The following is a 16,088-nucleotide window of genomic DNA, read 5'->3' on the forward strand; positions in this document are numbered from 1 at the left end:
CGTAAAAAAATCTATATCACGATATTGGCCAATGCAATACAGTAATACCCCGGTTATCGCGGTTAATGTGGACCGAGACCACCCGCGAAAACTGAAAATCCGCGAAGTAGCGGCGCCCCTTCAAAAATGCTTTAAAAAACCTATACAGGTATACAGTATACCCCCCTGTATACAGTACACCATGTAGAATACGGGTAGAGAGAGAGTGAAATTCATGTTATAACAAAAAAAAAACAAATTATTATTCAAACGTATTATTTTTTTATTCCCCAGCCATTATTCTTGTATTTATTCAATCACTTCTTTTTGTATTTATTTAATTACTTCGACTTTTACCTGCTGGTACGCCGTCCGGTGTGCCCTGTGAAATGAAAGGTGGCATTCTTCATTTATTTATTTATTTATTTATTCATTCATAACTGACAGCCTCGCGCTCCGCTCGTGCCCGGGCGGAAGAGGTGCTCCTCTTCGGCTTAATTGTCACGCACGCCGGACCTGCTCCCCTGAAGCGTGTCTCTGTTCGGTTGAACTCCATTTCATTTCGCCCCGCTCGAGCCCCGGGCGGAAGGTGCTCCTCTTCGGCGTAATTGCCACGCACGCCAGCCGGCCTCCTCCGGAGCTCTCGTACGTCCCGAACGCAGCGAAATGTCGCCCCGCTCGTGCCCCGGGCGGAAGGTGCTCCTCTTCGGCTTAACTGCCACGCACGCCGGCCGGCCTCCTCCGGAGCTCTCGTACAGTCCCGAACGGAGCGAAATGTCGCCCCGCTCGTGCCCGGGCGGAAGGTGCTCCTCTTCGGCTTAACTGCCACGCACGGCCGGCCGGCCTCCTCCGGAGCTCTCGTACGGTCCCGAACGGAGCGAAATGTCGCCCCGCTCGTGCCCGGGCGGAAGGTGCTCCTCTTCGGCTTAACTGCCACGCACACCGGCCGGAGCTCTGGTACGGTCCGAACCGCGCGAAACGTCGCCCCCGATCGTGCCCGGGGGAACGTGCTCTTCTTCGTCCACTCTCCTCTTCGCCCACGCTCTTCTTTGGCGCACGCCGGACGTCCAACCGCTCCAGCGCCCCGTCGTGCCGCTCGGCGAAACTACAATGCCCCCACTGAGCGGAACGAATGGAGAGCCCGATCGTGGCCGGGCAAAAAAGTTTTTAATTTTTTAGACCCGCGAAGCACTGAACCCGCGAAAGGTGAACCGCGAAGTAGCGAGGTATTACTGTATTTGTTACGTTTCTCACAAAATTGTATGCATTTATTTGAATTTAACCTGTCAGACGCAAAGTTAAATGTGCATCGGTATCTAATAGGGTATATTATTTAGGGTAAAAAAAAATTATCTAGGTTAAAAAAGAAAAAAAAACATCACTGGTAAAGGCGGTGTGCCAATATACTTCGCCCCGAAAAAAATCTGGATCCCCTGGTCGCGGGAGCGCGGACATTGGGTGTAGTCAAAACGGGTGGAAAGCATTTCCGCATTTGCATTTGTTATATCAACAAAGTTTTAGATCTAAATAATTTTCAATGACGTGACCATAGTGACTTTCAAGTAACCAAACATGATATAAAAGATGATCGAAGAAGTGGGATGTTTCTACCATTTGTGTGGCAAGGTACAGATTGATGGGCTCCTGTAAGAGAACATGTACTGACCATGTTTTTGATAAATATTTTTGTTATTTTTTTTATCTATTTTTTTTTATAACGGTCGATGGCTGTGTCAATAAAAGCAAAAGAAAAACAAAATAAAGTCACTCGCGTTCTGCATTGGACTCAAGATCCATTCAATGACCACAAACACAGTTGGACATCGGAATAAGTCAAGTGCATTCAGTGCATCAAACAACTATAAACTACACTACAGCAATAAACAATGCAGGCTTTCTATAACACAGTGGGCCATTACTTATAGTGACTGTTTTAGCCAAAGAATATGCAAGTTTGTGTTTATTTACGTGAATGGTTTCAGTGATTGCTCCATAGCAGACCCACAATAATAAAGAACTTGGTATACCGCTTACAACAGAACATCTACTTTTGCACCTCCACCTGTGTGCGCTTGTGATATTGGAAGGCGACGAAGCAAGATCGAGAGAGTTTGTAGGAGAGAGAGAGTGAGAACACACATAACAGAGTGAGACAGGGCGTGCACATGTGAGAAAGAGAACGAGAGAGAGAGCAATCGAGAGAGAGAGAGCAATAAAGAGAGCCAGCATGAGAGTGTGAGAGAGCGCGTGCACACATGAGCGAGAGAGTTGTGAGAGAGTACCTCAGAGAGTGAGAGAGAGACTACTGAGAGAGAATGGGCAAGTGAGAGAGAGTTAAGAGAGAGAGCATGAATGAGAGAGCGAGAAGGAGAGACATTTTGAGAGAGACAGTGAATTGAGAGCACATTAGAGAAAGAGAAAGTTAAAGAGACGAGAGAGAGTGTGCCCCAGTGAGAGAGAGATAGAGCACGCATGACAAAGTGAGAGAGAGCATGCGCCTGGGTGAGAGAGAGCACGAAAGAGAGAGAGACAGCATGAGAGAGAGCGTGCACACACTAAATATTTCGTGAGAGAGCACATGAGAGAGTAAGAGAGGGCCTGTGCATGATAGAGTGAGAAAGAGCGAGATGCGCTGAGAAGACATCTCCACGGATTATTAAGTGACCTCATCTTATTTTAGAAATAAACAGGTAAAGCTTACATGGTCTCAGTCGATTGATGGTTCATGACAGTAGCAAACGCTGTGCTCATATCCAAAGGTTGTATGCAGAGAGTTTCCTCTTGGTCAGCTGTCTTGCTCCACACCAAGCCTTTACGATATGAGAGACCTACACAGAGATAAAATAACATGTTTTGAGGCTTCTTTACACTTCAAAGAATGTTAACATGTCAATGTTGAACCAACCTATTTCTGTGAGTATTTTGAAGAGCCCAGAGAGAGCTCTCTGCTTCTGCTGCAGGATGTGTTTCACCCGTGCTGTCTGTTTCTCCTTTTCCACTGACATGTCAATGGTGAGGCCCTGCAGGTCATTCAGATTTCTGAGGACTTCACCTAAGAGAAACAAAAATACAAAAACTATTAGAAATGCAGTGGAATTCGCATTTTCACCAGTGAGTTGGAAATGCTTATTTGCATTAGACGCTACCACAAAGCAATTTTGTTGATACACTTACATGCTCATACAATGCAAAGTGTAGCAAATTTATACTCTCCAGCAGTGTCTTAGGGCAACTTGAGCTTTTTAACTGACTCATTATTGCCAACTTGCATTCATATTTTACATGCCTGATTCAACATGGCTAACACTGGCCCAAACATTTTAAAGAGAGTGCACTCCTTCACTTACACCACGTCTCCATCGGGAGGGGTTTAATTGAGTTAGTATAACGGTTATTATAGTTTTGAAATTTGAATTATAGTTTGTTTTTATTTCGCTTTGAGTTTAGTTTTTTGTTCTTGTTGTTAATTCATTTCCAGGGCAGCTTTGCTGGTTTTTTATTAGTTTACGTTTTTTCAAGAACACTGTTAGTTTAGTTTTATGGATTAGTTTTCATTTAAAAAAAACATTTTTTCTTGTGTGTAACATTAGGAAAAAACTGTGGTAAGCATTGGGTGGTAAAACTAAAATAAAAATATTCTAAAACATTTTCATAAGAGGGTACAGTTTAACAGTCCACAGACTTTGAAAGCGATGAAGTTCAGCGCATAATACCACTTCTAAAGTTAGATGCATGCATGCATGCACCGTAATTAAATAACGTTAGGATGCATTGTTTGCCAAGTTGCCAACTTCTAAAGAGGATTTGTGGCTTGAATTTTGGTTGGGAAGTATTAAACTCGGTTGTACAGTGTACTTTATTTTTTTTTAACATACTTTTTTTTATATATATGTACCATATTTTCACGATCATAGGGCACACTTATAGGTCCAAAGTTTTCTCCAAAATGGGGAGTTCTAAAATCTGTAAATGTGTCATTTTGATGAGCGCTCCGCTTCACTGAGTGGGAGCATTTCTGGACTAAATGCTGTTCATTTGGAGGAAAGGCAGACATGACACACACCCCCAGTAGGTATTAATGATAAGCCTTCACTTTATCTTTGGTGCAATCACGTGGTTTTTCCATTAGGTAGGTGGAACTGTTCGGCCATTACACAGTGGGCAGTCCTGTTAAATCATCCATCCAGCAAGTAATCAAGAAATGTTGTCTATGATAACACTTGGAGCGGCCGCAAAGGGCGGTGTTCCAGACTATTAACTAGGAGCGACTGGTCTACACAAATATATACAAATATATAGAGTAATATACGTGCTGTCTGGAGGGTATTCAGAAAAATTGGGTGTGCTCATGGATTTCGTGTGCCCCCTTCAAAATTGGGCTTTGGCAATGGACCTGTGCCAAAATTCTTGCCTCATCCCACAGATGAGGAGCCCATGGGAAGGGGGTGAGAAGAAAAAATAATTGAATTATAGCGGTTACACCGAAACGGCCTTTGATCTAAAATCCATGTAGATTACCTGTGAAGAAATCTAGATCTTCAGTAAGCTCCATTGCTGTGTGTTTCTTTAGGTGTTGGACACATATTTTCTTCATCTTTCTGGCTAGAACAGGCAGACGTCCTTGCAGCGATTTCAATTGCCCTCCCTCATCGTGTCCCTCATTCTGCAATCACCAGATCATCATCAATGCACTGAAGTGATAATTCAATTCACTTGAGATTCAAGACTCAAACCTGCAGGTTTCTGTTCTTTCCTGGCAGAGCTTTCTTCAGTGCCTGATGAATTCGCTGAATGGGTGTTTCCTCTGGATGATCAGTATTATCGAGGGAGGCACTGTTTTTATGTTCTACCAGAACAGTGACACAGGGACCATTCAGAATCTCTTCAAACTTCTTGACAAACTTAAAGAGGGTCCTGGACAGAAAAAAAGAGCAATAAGTAGTTGGAGATAATTTAAAGAAATGTTAAATACATTGCGGACAGTGAAATAAATTTTAATTGATATCTTACCGATGTGTCTTTTCCACTGACTGCTTGATAGACCAGAAACTAACATCATTCCACTTGGAGATGTTGACAAAATCCTGAGGTAAATTCAATTAAAAATGGAATGATTCGTTGTTTTGATTTCACAATTATACAACACAATTTGATATCTTATATATTGTATAAAATAAACAAATAAAACTACTACAATGTACCTTAAGCTCCTTCTCAATTGGCTTTCTGAGCTGCTTGATTTTGTTCTGAATACAGTCTGAAAATTGACTGTAGTATTTGTGCAGGTTCCATAGAAGATTAGACAATGTTACTGCAAGATAAGACAATATTAATGGTGTTATTTAAGATTAATCTGCAGTCATAGGAATTGTGGCTAAACTGACCCATTACTTTATGCCTACAGTTGTTTGTCCCATACGGTCTCATAATAGCAAAAAAACTGATTCTTACATTATAGAAGAGTACAGAAGTACTCACGGTGAAGGCATAGCTAGAAGGCATAACTGACACACTGCATTTAGGGAGAATAAGATGCACATTGAAAGGCAAAAATCAAACAATTTGGCAAAATATGGCAAGCCCTTATGCTGTATCTCGTAGATGCAGGTGCAACTTGACATTCATGTGTCACCATCCACACCGCTGATCCTGTACAGTGGGGGTGTCAGACTCATTTTAGCCAAGGGGCCACGTTGAGGGAAATCTATTAGCAAGTGAGCTGGATCCGTAAAATTATGATCTATAACGAAAAGCAATCACCGTCAATATGTAAATGTGCAGATTATATATGCTTTTAAATGCAGGTTATAAACTATAACCTTGCCAGCCAGCTGAATTCTCACGATATTTGCGAGGTCACACAACCCTGAGAATCCATCTTGTCCCAAGGCTGCTTATTTTTTCCGAACGACACCACGGGTGGTGGAACAGTGTGGTTGTGGGTGGGTTATCTGGCTGTGGCGAAAACTTTTATCATCTGAGGATTAGCTTGGTTAAAAAATTAACTGTGTTAAAACATTCTTTGTCCTCTGCTCTCACCCCAACTACTTTCATGTCCTCTTTGACTACATCCATAAACCTCCTCTTTGGTCTTCCTCTAGACCTCTTGCGTGGCACTTGGAAACTCAGCATCCTTCTGCCAATCTACTCACTATCTCTTCTCTGGACATGTCCAAACCATCTCAGTCTGGCCTCTCTGATTTTATCTCCAAAGCTCCTAACTTGTGCTGTCCCTCTGATGTACTCATTCTTGATCCTATCCATCTTGGTCACTCCCAAAGAGAACCTCAGCATCTTCATCTCTGCCACGTCCAGCTCTGCCTCCTGTCTTTTCTTCAGTGGTACTGTCTCCAGACCAGACTACATTGCTGGTCTCACCACAGTTCTATAAAGCTTTTCCTTTCATTTTAGTTGAAACTTTTCTATCGCACATCACACCTGACACTTTTCTCCACCCATTCCAGAATAAAAAACAGTGAACAGATCAAATAAAGAAAAGAATAACAACGGTGCAACAACTGAAAATGACTTTTTGGGTAAATTGTATAAATCCGTGTATAACACCATGATATAAATTTGGATATTTATAAGTAGCTCGCATGCTGAAAAAGCGAGGGCACCCCTGTTATATAAATTTAGATCCTCTTATCAAAATATTTGGTGAACACATGGGGGTGTATATATTTTAGACTATAATTTTGACCTTATGTGGATTACAGAAAATCCAAACATGCCCATCATGAGTGAATGTAAATTTCTGACCATAACTGTGTGTGTCGCATGTAAGCATGGTGTCACACAGAGAAGCGGCAAGCTGACCTTGTCCAGGCTGAGTGGGGAGCAGAAGTAAGTGGCAGTGAAAGCTGAGTAACATCACCAAGCGGGTATGGAATTCGCCAAGGCTAGAACATTCCAAGAAGGCCTGGAGTGTGGATGACAACGAGGAGAGGGACAAATCTCCCATCTCGTTTCCTAGACAGGACAATAACGGCATACAATGTTGGAAAATGGTCACTAAAAATCCCAAATCACAGTACAGCGGACGCAAATGCTTTAAGAGAGGTTCAGGGTTGCATCGTTCATATTATTGTCCGATTAATGAAACGGCAAACAAAGCTGCTGTGTGCATACCTGTATTGGCATTCACTGTCTGATCTTCCAGATATTTTGCTAAGAGCTGGTAAATAGAGAACCAGTGCTTCGTGGATTTCTCAGTATGTCGTTTCACGGCATTGTCCAGACTGCTTGACCAACAGCTGCCACAGAAGAATGCATTAATGTTTACTACTCTTACGTATATAATGATCGTGGTGCTACTGATCACTTAAGTCACGGTTAGGATCGGCTCACCCATCAGATCGTTTTTCAGATCAGCAGGAAAAAAAAGACAAATCTTCATTTATTTCACAAAAAGCTTTTGCCCATTGAAAAAAAAAATCCTGTATCATTAATTTGAAGACTCATTTCACCGCACAATGCTCCAATACATGCAACTTAGGTGAGCCACGAGGGTTTTAACATCCTCTGCTGCATTTAAAGTGAATGCTAACTAATTATGCTGCCTTAATGTGAACAAACGTGATTTTTTTTTCCTCTCCACCAAACATTTTACGGATCATGCCCGGCCTGAACGGTGGTGCTTGATCTGATCAAAGATGATCCGTTGCCCCACTACTACACAGACACTAATATTTACATTACAGCTACAACACAACAAATAAACAAGCGCATCCGCATTCAAAATACCCCCCAACCCTCACACCGGCATTCAGCAACTATTACCAACTTGCAACAAAATGTAAAAAAAGAAAAATATATATATTAAATTGGCCATATCATGCAAAATCAACTTTTGTAACATTGTGCCATATTGAATCAAAAAGTAGTCAAAAAAATAATGTATACTGGACGCGAGGAGGTACAGGCTGCTTCGCAATCATATAAGAATAGGGAGACAAGATCAGCATGTTCCTGCTATTTTGCTGTTAATTACGAGGGGAAACTGGATCTATCAATCAATGGATTGCAGACTGCATTCAACTGAAACAAATTGTACGCAATGAATTTATAATAACTTAAATACAGACAAATGGTGTGCAATTGTCTGTCTTTGAAAATAAAACAATACTTTCAAGGTTTCAGGACTATATTGTCTTACTTTAACTCCAGTTTGTGCCACTTGATAATGAGCTGTGTAACTGGTGCTATGTTCTTCTGCAAGGAGACCGCGCGACTGGCATTAGTCTCCCAATCCTGACAAAAGGAACAGAGTCAAAAATGAAAATAAGAAACACCTATCAGGATAGAGCGAACAGATTTAAATAATTTTTCACACACTTTTGTTTCTTACGTGCTTTGCTTTTGGTAAAAAATTAGAAAAATCCTGCCGACTATTAAATATGGTATTTCAGTATTTAGTAGCAAACATATCTTACTTGTGCTTTACTCAGTAGTATTTCCAGGCCACTGAGAAATTTTGCAAGTGGACTGGACAAGCTGAAAGCCATGATCCTCTCAATCACCACTATCAGCTGCAAAAAAACACAAATTTGACATTACAAACAACCTCTATTTTTTAAGGTTGCATTCTGGAATGTTGGAATTCCAATGTATCACTGACCTGCACAAGCGCCGGGTGCTCTGGCCAGGCCTCAAGTGTCTGCTGTACAGCTCCCCTCATCTGTTCCAGAATAGGAAGACAGAGGCGGGCCTCACTCATATTTGGGTGGTGATAGAAGTCATATGGGCCTTCAGCGTTGAGAACCAGAATATCGGATCCTGGTGACCCTTTCACTGTATTCTGGATGAGCGATGACAGCAGCAGCTCGCTGCCTGTAAACTGCTGGTTAAGTTCTGCATCTGTAGAGGGAACAGTATTAGACCAATTTAATACTTTTAATAAACACAGTATAATTGTATTATATAGCCCAGTTTGGAAACCTTACAAATGTTTAAAAAACGTACCCACTCCCCTCTTGGGGTCATACAGCTCATATAGTAGTGTGTTTCTTAGTAAAATACAAGGTTTCCCAATATTAACTGATACTAAATCCAGTATGAATACAAGATATTCAATTATTTTGGAATCAATACTTTTCAATCACACAGCATCATTCTATTTACACCTGCACGCACGCTCCCTCCAAAATCCAATGGAGTTGCTGTTTCCCTTTGTGTGCAGGAAGCTGCAACCTTCAATGTCTTCACCACAAGCCTCCGACGTCCGACCATCTCCGTCCAGAGAAACCAAAATTTGTCAGACGAAAAGGCAACAGCAGATTCTGGAAGCGGTTCGCAACCCGTTTTACTTGCATATGCAAAATGTAAAAGTACTTTGGGTGCGAGGCTGACGAGTCAGGAAAGCCTACAAACTGTCTTCAAGCATTGCTACAAGGCAGCAGCCACCGTGTCAAGGAGCACGACAACTTTGGACAACAATCCAAAAGACAGATAACCCAAACTTTACGAAGAAATGAAACAGGTGAGTAAATATTTTGTATATGTTTAGTGAGCATTTTTTATTTTATTTTTTTTAAATGCGAGAGTATCAAATTGAACCGAATCATTCAACTATGAAATATATCAAGATTCGTATTGAATCGCCTTTTAGTGGGGAGTACATTTTCAGTACTTCATTCAAATGTGTCTAAAATGACAACAAAAATGTCATTACATCATACAATCTCAAAATTTACCACAACAAATCGAATTTTAATCCCATTGAGTTGAACCGAACTTTCAAATCTAACCGTCCTTGAATGTTTTCGCACCCCATTTATCGCAAACCGTATCAAATCATCTTTTGTGGAGAGAAAACTAAACCTTAACATCCATCCATCAACTATCTGAGCCGCTTCTCCTCACGAGGGTCGCGGGCATGCTGGAGCCTATCCCAGTTGTCTTGTTAGCAGTAGGCGGGGTACAAGACCCTTAACATATAGCATAAATATGAAATTCATTTCTGGCAATATGAATGAGAGAACAAATAAGGAGACTCACCAATTAAATGATAGAAGTGTTCAATAAGAGGGGCAGCAATTTGGTAAGAAGAAACCATGGCCTTGATATAGTCCGAGCTTTGACCGTTGGGTGATCTGTTCTGGTACCACAATGATTGGACATAACCTAGACATAGGCGCTGATGAATTTGCACGACTGCGTTCATTGCAGTAGTCGGCAGAAAACTTGTTTCCTCAAGCACCTTCCTGGCATCATCTTCCTCCAGGTCTGCTTCTGTGGGGCCCTCCAGGCTCGGCAGAGACATGTCTGCAAAGTCCTGGATGGAAAATGAAAATATCCCCTCTTAAAATTCAATGCGCATTCACACCTTCGACTACATTTGCTAGACAATGAACATATAAAGTTTCTGTCTGCACATTCACCCTGTACTAATGTGTGTTCCGTCATCATTTGGGCTTCTTGCCATTGTCTGAAAATATTCATCCAATTCTGGTTGAAATTTGAATTGCCCCTCAATGAGTTGTCAATACGGTGACTAGTAATACGTCAAGGGCAAATGTGGTTGTGTGCTGTGCAAAGCAGCAAACCGCTTTGATCTCAGCTGCCAGGGAAACTATGATGACAGAAGCATACTTTTTTGGAGTTTAGTACTGTCAGGTTTGCTCGCCGGTGGGCGAGGAGGAGGTGGACCCAGAGGTGCGAGGAAGCAGGGAAAAGGGTAAACTAAAGGGAATTTATTAAATTAATCAAATGAGGACAAACAACATGGCGTGGACAAACAAACGTGGCAGGGTGCAAAATGACTAAGACGAACTAAACGTGACTAAACAGAACAAAAGCCGAGGAACAAGACAGTGACAAAAACCAGGGACATGAGAGGGAGCGAGAGCAAGAACATGGCCGTGAAGGAGATCAGGGAGCGGTCGTGACAGTCCAAACGGAGTAGCAGGAGTAATGTTCCGACCATGGGTTGTCGGAGTGAGGTGTTTAAATAGTCCAGTCAATAGGGGAGCAGATGGGAATCAGGTATGTTGATGACAACGGGGAACAGGTGCGTGGCTGGTGAGACAGAGTGCTGGGGGGAAACGCCCTACTCAGCTGACAAACATAAACAAAAGTGCACATGGTAGGAAAGTGACAAAAACAGTAACAAAAGCACATGCAGACGAAAACAATGACAAAAACCCCTGTCATGCCCGACGCGGATCATGACAGTACCCCCCCCTCAAGGGACGGATTCCAGACGTCCCACAAAAAGAAAACCATGTCCAAAAACGAGGGTGGGCGGAAGGGGTCGGGCGGTGGGTCAACGACCCGTGATCGAAACCGGTCTGGCGGATGTCCGGGAGGCCAGACCAGCGAGTCCTTTCGTGGCCATTCAGGCGGCCGTCCGGGTGGCCGAACCCGCAAGTCCAGTCGTGGCCATTCGGGCGGGCGTCCGGGAGGCCGAACCAGGGAGTCCGACTGTGGCCATTCAGGCGGGCGTCCGGGAGGCCCAGATCGCCACATCGAGTGCGCCGCCGAGGCTGAGACGTGAAGCGGCGGTGGGTCGAGGGGCTCAGCCGAGGCAGAGGCTTGGAGCGGCGGCGGACCGGACGCAGCCGAGACAGGAACTTGGAGCGACGGCTGGTCGTCCAGCCCCGCCGAGTCAGGAACGTGGAGCGGCGGCGGGTCGTCGAATCCCGCCGAGGCAGGAACGTGGAGCGGCGGCTGGTCCTCGAGCCCCGCCGAGGCAGGAACGTGGAGCGGCGGCTGGTCCTCGAGCCCCGCCGAGGCAGGAACGTGGAGCGGGGGCTGGTCCTCGAGCCCCGCCGAGACAGGAACGTGGAGCGGCGGCTGGTCCTCGAGCCCCGCCGAGACAGGAACGTGGAGCGGCGGCTGGTCCTCGAGCCCCGCCGAGACAGGAACGTGGAGCGGCGGCTGGTCCTCGAGCCCCGCCGAGACAGGAACGTGGAGCGGCGGCTGGTCCTCGAGCCCCGCCGAGACAGGAACGTGGAGCGGCGGCTGGTCCTCGAGCCCCGCCGAGACAGGAACGTGGAGCGGCGGCTGGTCCTCGAGCCCCGCCGAGACAGGAACGTGGAGCGGCGGTGGACCGTCGGACGCCGCCGAGGCTGTGACGAGAAGCGGCGGCGCATTGTCGAAGGCCGCCGAGGCAGAGTCGAGAGGCGGCGGCGTGTCGTCGTCCACCACCGAGGCAGGAGCCAGGAGCGACCGTGGGTCGTCGAGCGCTGCCGGGGCAGGCCCTTGCAACGGGCGCAGGACAGGCGCCGTCGGATCCTTGACCGGAAGGGGACGCGGGACAGGCTCCGCCGGAACTTGAGCTTGGGGCGGACGCGGGACAGGCTCCGCCGGAACTTGAGCTTGGGGCGGACGCACAATGTGCTCCGCCGGAACGTGAGCTTGGGGCGGACGCACAACGTGCTCCGCCGGAACGTGAGCTTGGGACGGACGCACAACGTGCTCCGCCTGAACGTGAACCTGGGACGGACGCACAACGTGCTCCGCCTGAACGTGAACCTGGGACGGACGCACAACGTGCTCCGCCTGAACGTGAACCTGGGACGGACGCACAACGTGCTCCGCCTGAACGTGAACCTGGGACGGACGCACAACGTGCTCCGCCTGAACGTGAACCTGGGACGGACGCACAACGTGCTCCGCCTGAACGTGAACCTGGGACGGACGCACAACGTGCTCCGCCGGGACATGGACTGGGGACGGACGCACAACGTGCTCCGCCGGGACATGGACTGGGGACGGACGCACAACGTGCTCCGCCGGGACATGGACTAGGGGCAGACGCGGAACGTGCTCCGCCGCAACATGGACTTGGGGTGGACGCAGGACGCGCACCACCGGAACATGGACTTGGGGCGAACGCACGACGTGCACCGCCGGAACATAAACTTGGGGCGGACGCGGAACGTGCTCCGCCGCCACATGGACTTGGGCCATCGGCAGGGCGCCGGAACGGGGCTCAGCAGCTGATGAGGAGCCGAGACGAGGCTCAGCAGCTGACGAGGAGCCGAGACGAGGCTCAGCAGCTGACGAGGAGCCGGGACGGGGCTCAGCAGCTGACGAGGAGCCGGGACGGGGCTCAGCAGCTGACGAGGAGCCTGAACGGGGCTCAGCAGCTGGCGGGGAGCCTGAACGGGGCTCAGCAGCTGGCGGGGAGCCTGAACGTGGCTCAGCAGCTGACGGGGAGCCTGAACGGGGCTCAGCAGCTGACGGGGAGCCTGAGTGGGACTCTGGAGGCTGCAGCGGACGAGGAACCGGCACGGGGGGCTGCCGCTGACGAGGAACCGGCACGGGGGGCTGCCGATGACGAGGAGCCGGCACAGGAGGCTGCCGCGAACGGGGAGCCGGCACTGGAGGCTGCAGCTGACGAGGAGCCGGCGCTGGAGGCTGCAGCTGACGAGGAGCCGGCACTGGAGGCTGCAGCTGACGAGGAGCCGGCACTGGAGGCTGCATCTGACGAGGAGGCGGCACTGGAGGCTGCAGCGGACGAGGAGGCGGCGTGGGTTGCTGCAGCTGACGTGGAGGCGGCGTGGGTTGCTGCAGCTGACGTGGAGGCGGCGTGGGTTGCTGCAGCTGACGTGGAGGCGGCGTGGGTTGCTGCAGCTGACGTGGAGGCGGCGTGGGTTGCGCAGCTGACGTGGAGGCTGCAGCGGGCCGGGCGCAGCAGCTGGGCCGGGCGCAGCCGAAACGGGGGAACTGATCCCTATCAGCCTGCCGCCAGAGGGAGTCAGGGGAACGGGAAACATGAGGGACCGTGACTACTGGTGCTGGTGAACGTGAGCTATGAAACGCGAGGGGAACGTGACTAGGAGCGAAAACAGACTGTGGACGTGGTGAACGACGTGGCCGTGATCTACGTGATTTGGGACGAGGTGAACGACGCGAGGTAACGTGGGAGGTGGTCTCAAAACGGTCAAAAGAAAAAGGTGACGGAAATTGTTCGGGGGGAGGAAAGTGACGGATCCTAACGGAATCTGTGTCATGCTGGGCATACAACTGGTCAAAAATGTATTCAAAGTCATCCTCGTGATCTGAGTCTACTATAATGTGAGGTGGTGTAATTGCATTGCGCTCAAAATCTTCTTGGTAATCTGAATCTATAATAAAATGGGGAGGTATGACAGGTGGGTAATCCTTAACATTATCATGAAACGCAGGGGAGAAAACCGGTGGGGAACGAAAAATAGAACCTACGTGAAGGACGCGGGATTGGTCGGCAGGCTGAGGGGGGTAGTCCGAGCAGCGACGACGATGACGTCGCCGAGAGCTTCCCGCTGGGTCCGTGGTTGGTCGGAACATTCTGTCAGGTTTGCTCGCCGGTGGGCGAGGAGGAGGTGGACCCAGAGGTGCGAGGAAGCAGGGAAAAGGGTAAACTAAAGGGAATTTATTAAATTAATCAAATGAGGACAAACAACATGGCGTGGACAAACAAACGTGGCAGGGTGCAAAATGACTAAGACGAACTAAACGTGACTAAACAGAACAAAAGCCGAGGAACAAGACAGTGACAAAAACCAGGGACATGAGAGGGAGCGAGAGCAAGAACATGGCCGTGAAGGAGATCAGGGAGCGGTCGTGACAGTCCAAACGGAGTAGCAGGAGTAATGTTCCGACCATGGGTTGTCGGAGTGAGGTGTTTAAATAGTCCAGTCAATAGGGGGGCAGATGGGAATCAGGTGTGTTGATGACAACGGGGAACAGGTGCGTGGCTGGTGAGACAGAGTGCTGGGGGGAAACGCCCTACTCAGCTGACAAACATAAACAAAAGTGCACATGGTAGGAAAGTGACAAAAACAATAACAAAAGCACATGCAGACGAAAACAATGACAAAAACCCCTGTCATGCCCGACGCGGATCATGACAAGTACGTTAATGAATCATCATCTGGTAATCATTTTATTACAGCGGAACACATCAGGAGAACAATCATCGCAATTTTAGAGACTATTTATATCACGTTAGGCAGACATGAAGCCATAGACAATGGACGGTAGCACCACACAATCCCCAAGCCCCACCACAGAAAACGCAACACTCCTAACGACAGACTAAATCAATCAGTTGTATATTAATGCATATTCCAGTGGGGTGAAGTGGAGCTTAAAAGTGGACTTATTTAACCATTGATTGGCCAACCGAAAACTGTCTCTTCCACGTAACAGTTTATACATTACACAGCAACTTTATTCATACAGCGTATTTCACGACAACTGGAGCTGAAACAACGCGCTTTCCATATGGTCTTATATAAATTAGCGGGGAGTTACAACACAAATTAAAAGACAAACAATGGATACCAAAAAACAGCAGGACAGCCAACAGTCCCATGTTGAGTCGGAAGCTAAAGAATGAAAATGTGTTTTTAAACGGGTTTTAAAAGTGGACAGAGAGTAGTACAGGTTTTGGTTTTTGTTACGGGTGTGAGAAATTTCATTTTTAAAATGAAGAATAAATATCAAGTTTCTGATATAGACTGTGTTCAGAAATTAATATGAGTTCTGTTGGGGCGAGGGGGATTGTCTGGTTGGGCGTTGTCTTGGGTGTGAGGGAGAAAAAGAAAACACAGAAGCGATATGCATCTTCAGAAATTAATATGAGCTCTGTTGGTGGGAGGGTGGTTGTCTGGTTGGGCGTTGTCTTGGGTGCGAGGGAGAAAAAGAAAACACAGAAGTGATATGCACGGCGGTGTGAAGAAGCACCTGAGAGCTATAATATGCATCTTAAGATGCATTTAATTTGAGCAAAGTTATAAAGTAAATTATTAATACAGCCATCTCGACAGTGCGGCCCTGGTCTGAACTCAATTGTGAATTTGCCTCGTGTGACAACAAATGCCTGAGAAATGTTCCAATACGCTCTGTACAATCGCTGCGTTAGGTGTTAAAAAATAGTGTTTATGACTACATTTCGCTAATGTGACTTGTAATCAGGTGTGTTCTGTATTCCGTAAATTACGTTAAGTGGATGTGAAGAGGAAAAATTTACCAGCTAATGACCTTTAAATCTTTACGCATGAATAATGAAACCTTTGTCGCTATGTGAAAAAGCATAGTTTTGAACCAGAATTTAAAAGCATTTATACATGGAGCTAACTTCACTTCTGTTGGCAATTTCTTTCACTTTTGTATAA

At 46.7% G+C, this 16,088-nt stretch overlaps 1 protein-coding gene across 4 annotated transcripts in view; it reads right to left on the reverse strand.

Moving 5' to 3' along the window:
- The window catches only part of mdn1 (midasin AAA ATPase 1), a 165,303-nt gene that overhangs the window by 36,018 nt on the left and 113,197 nt on the right, over positions 1 to 16,088 (reverse strand). For all 4 annotated transcript variants that reach the window (XM_088285694.1, XM_088285693.1, XM_088285692.1 and 1 more), the window contains exons 65-76: positions 9,979 to 10,255; positions 8,600 to 8,838; positions 8,415 to 8,510; positions 8,138 to 8,232; positions 7,111 to 7,235; positions 6,799 to 6,951; positions 5,181 to 5,290; positions 4,990 to 5,063; positions 4,713 to 4,893; positions 4,498 to 4,642; positions 2,885 to 3,031; positions 2,681 to 2,807 (exon numbers count right to left, since the gene is read on the reverse strand). In XM_088285694.1, the coding sequence (XP_088141820.1) occupies positions 2,681 to 2,807; positions 2,885 to 3,031; positions 4,498 to 4,642; positions 4,713 to 4,893; positions 4,990 to 5,063; positions 5,181 to 5,290; positions 6,799 to 6,951; positions 7,111 to 7,235; positions 8,138 to 8,232; positions 8,415 to 8,510; positions 8,600 to 8,838; positions 9,979 to 10,255 (1,769 nt within the window). The remainder of the gene's footprint in view (positions 1 to 2,680; positions 2,808 to 2,884; positions 3,032 to 4,497; positions 4,643 to 4,712; positions 4,894 to 4,989; positions 5,064 to 5,180; positions 5,291 to 6,798; positions 6,952 to 7,110; positions 7,236 to 8,137; positions 8,233 to 8,414; positions 8,511 to 8,599; positions 8,839 to 9,978; positions 10,256 to 16,088) is intronic.

This window comes from Idiotropiscis lumnitzeri, chromosome 21, assembly GCF_059441095.1.
Source record: "Idiotropiscis lumnitzeri isolate Australia: NSW breed Sydney's pygmy pipehorse chromosome 21, RoL_Ilum_1.0, whole genome shotgun sequence".
In the NCBI taxonomy this organism is placed as follows: Eukaryota; Metazoa; Chordata; class Actinopteri; order Syngnathiformes; family Syngnathidae; genus Idiotropiscis; species Idiotropiscis lumnitzeri.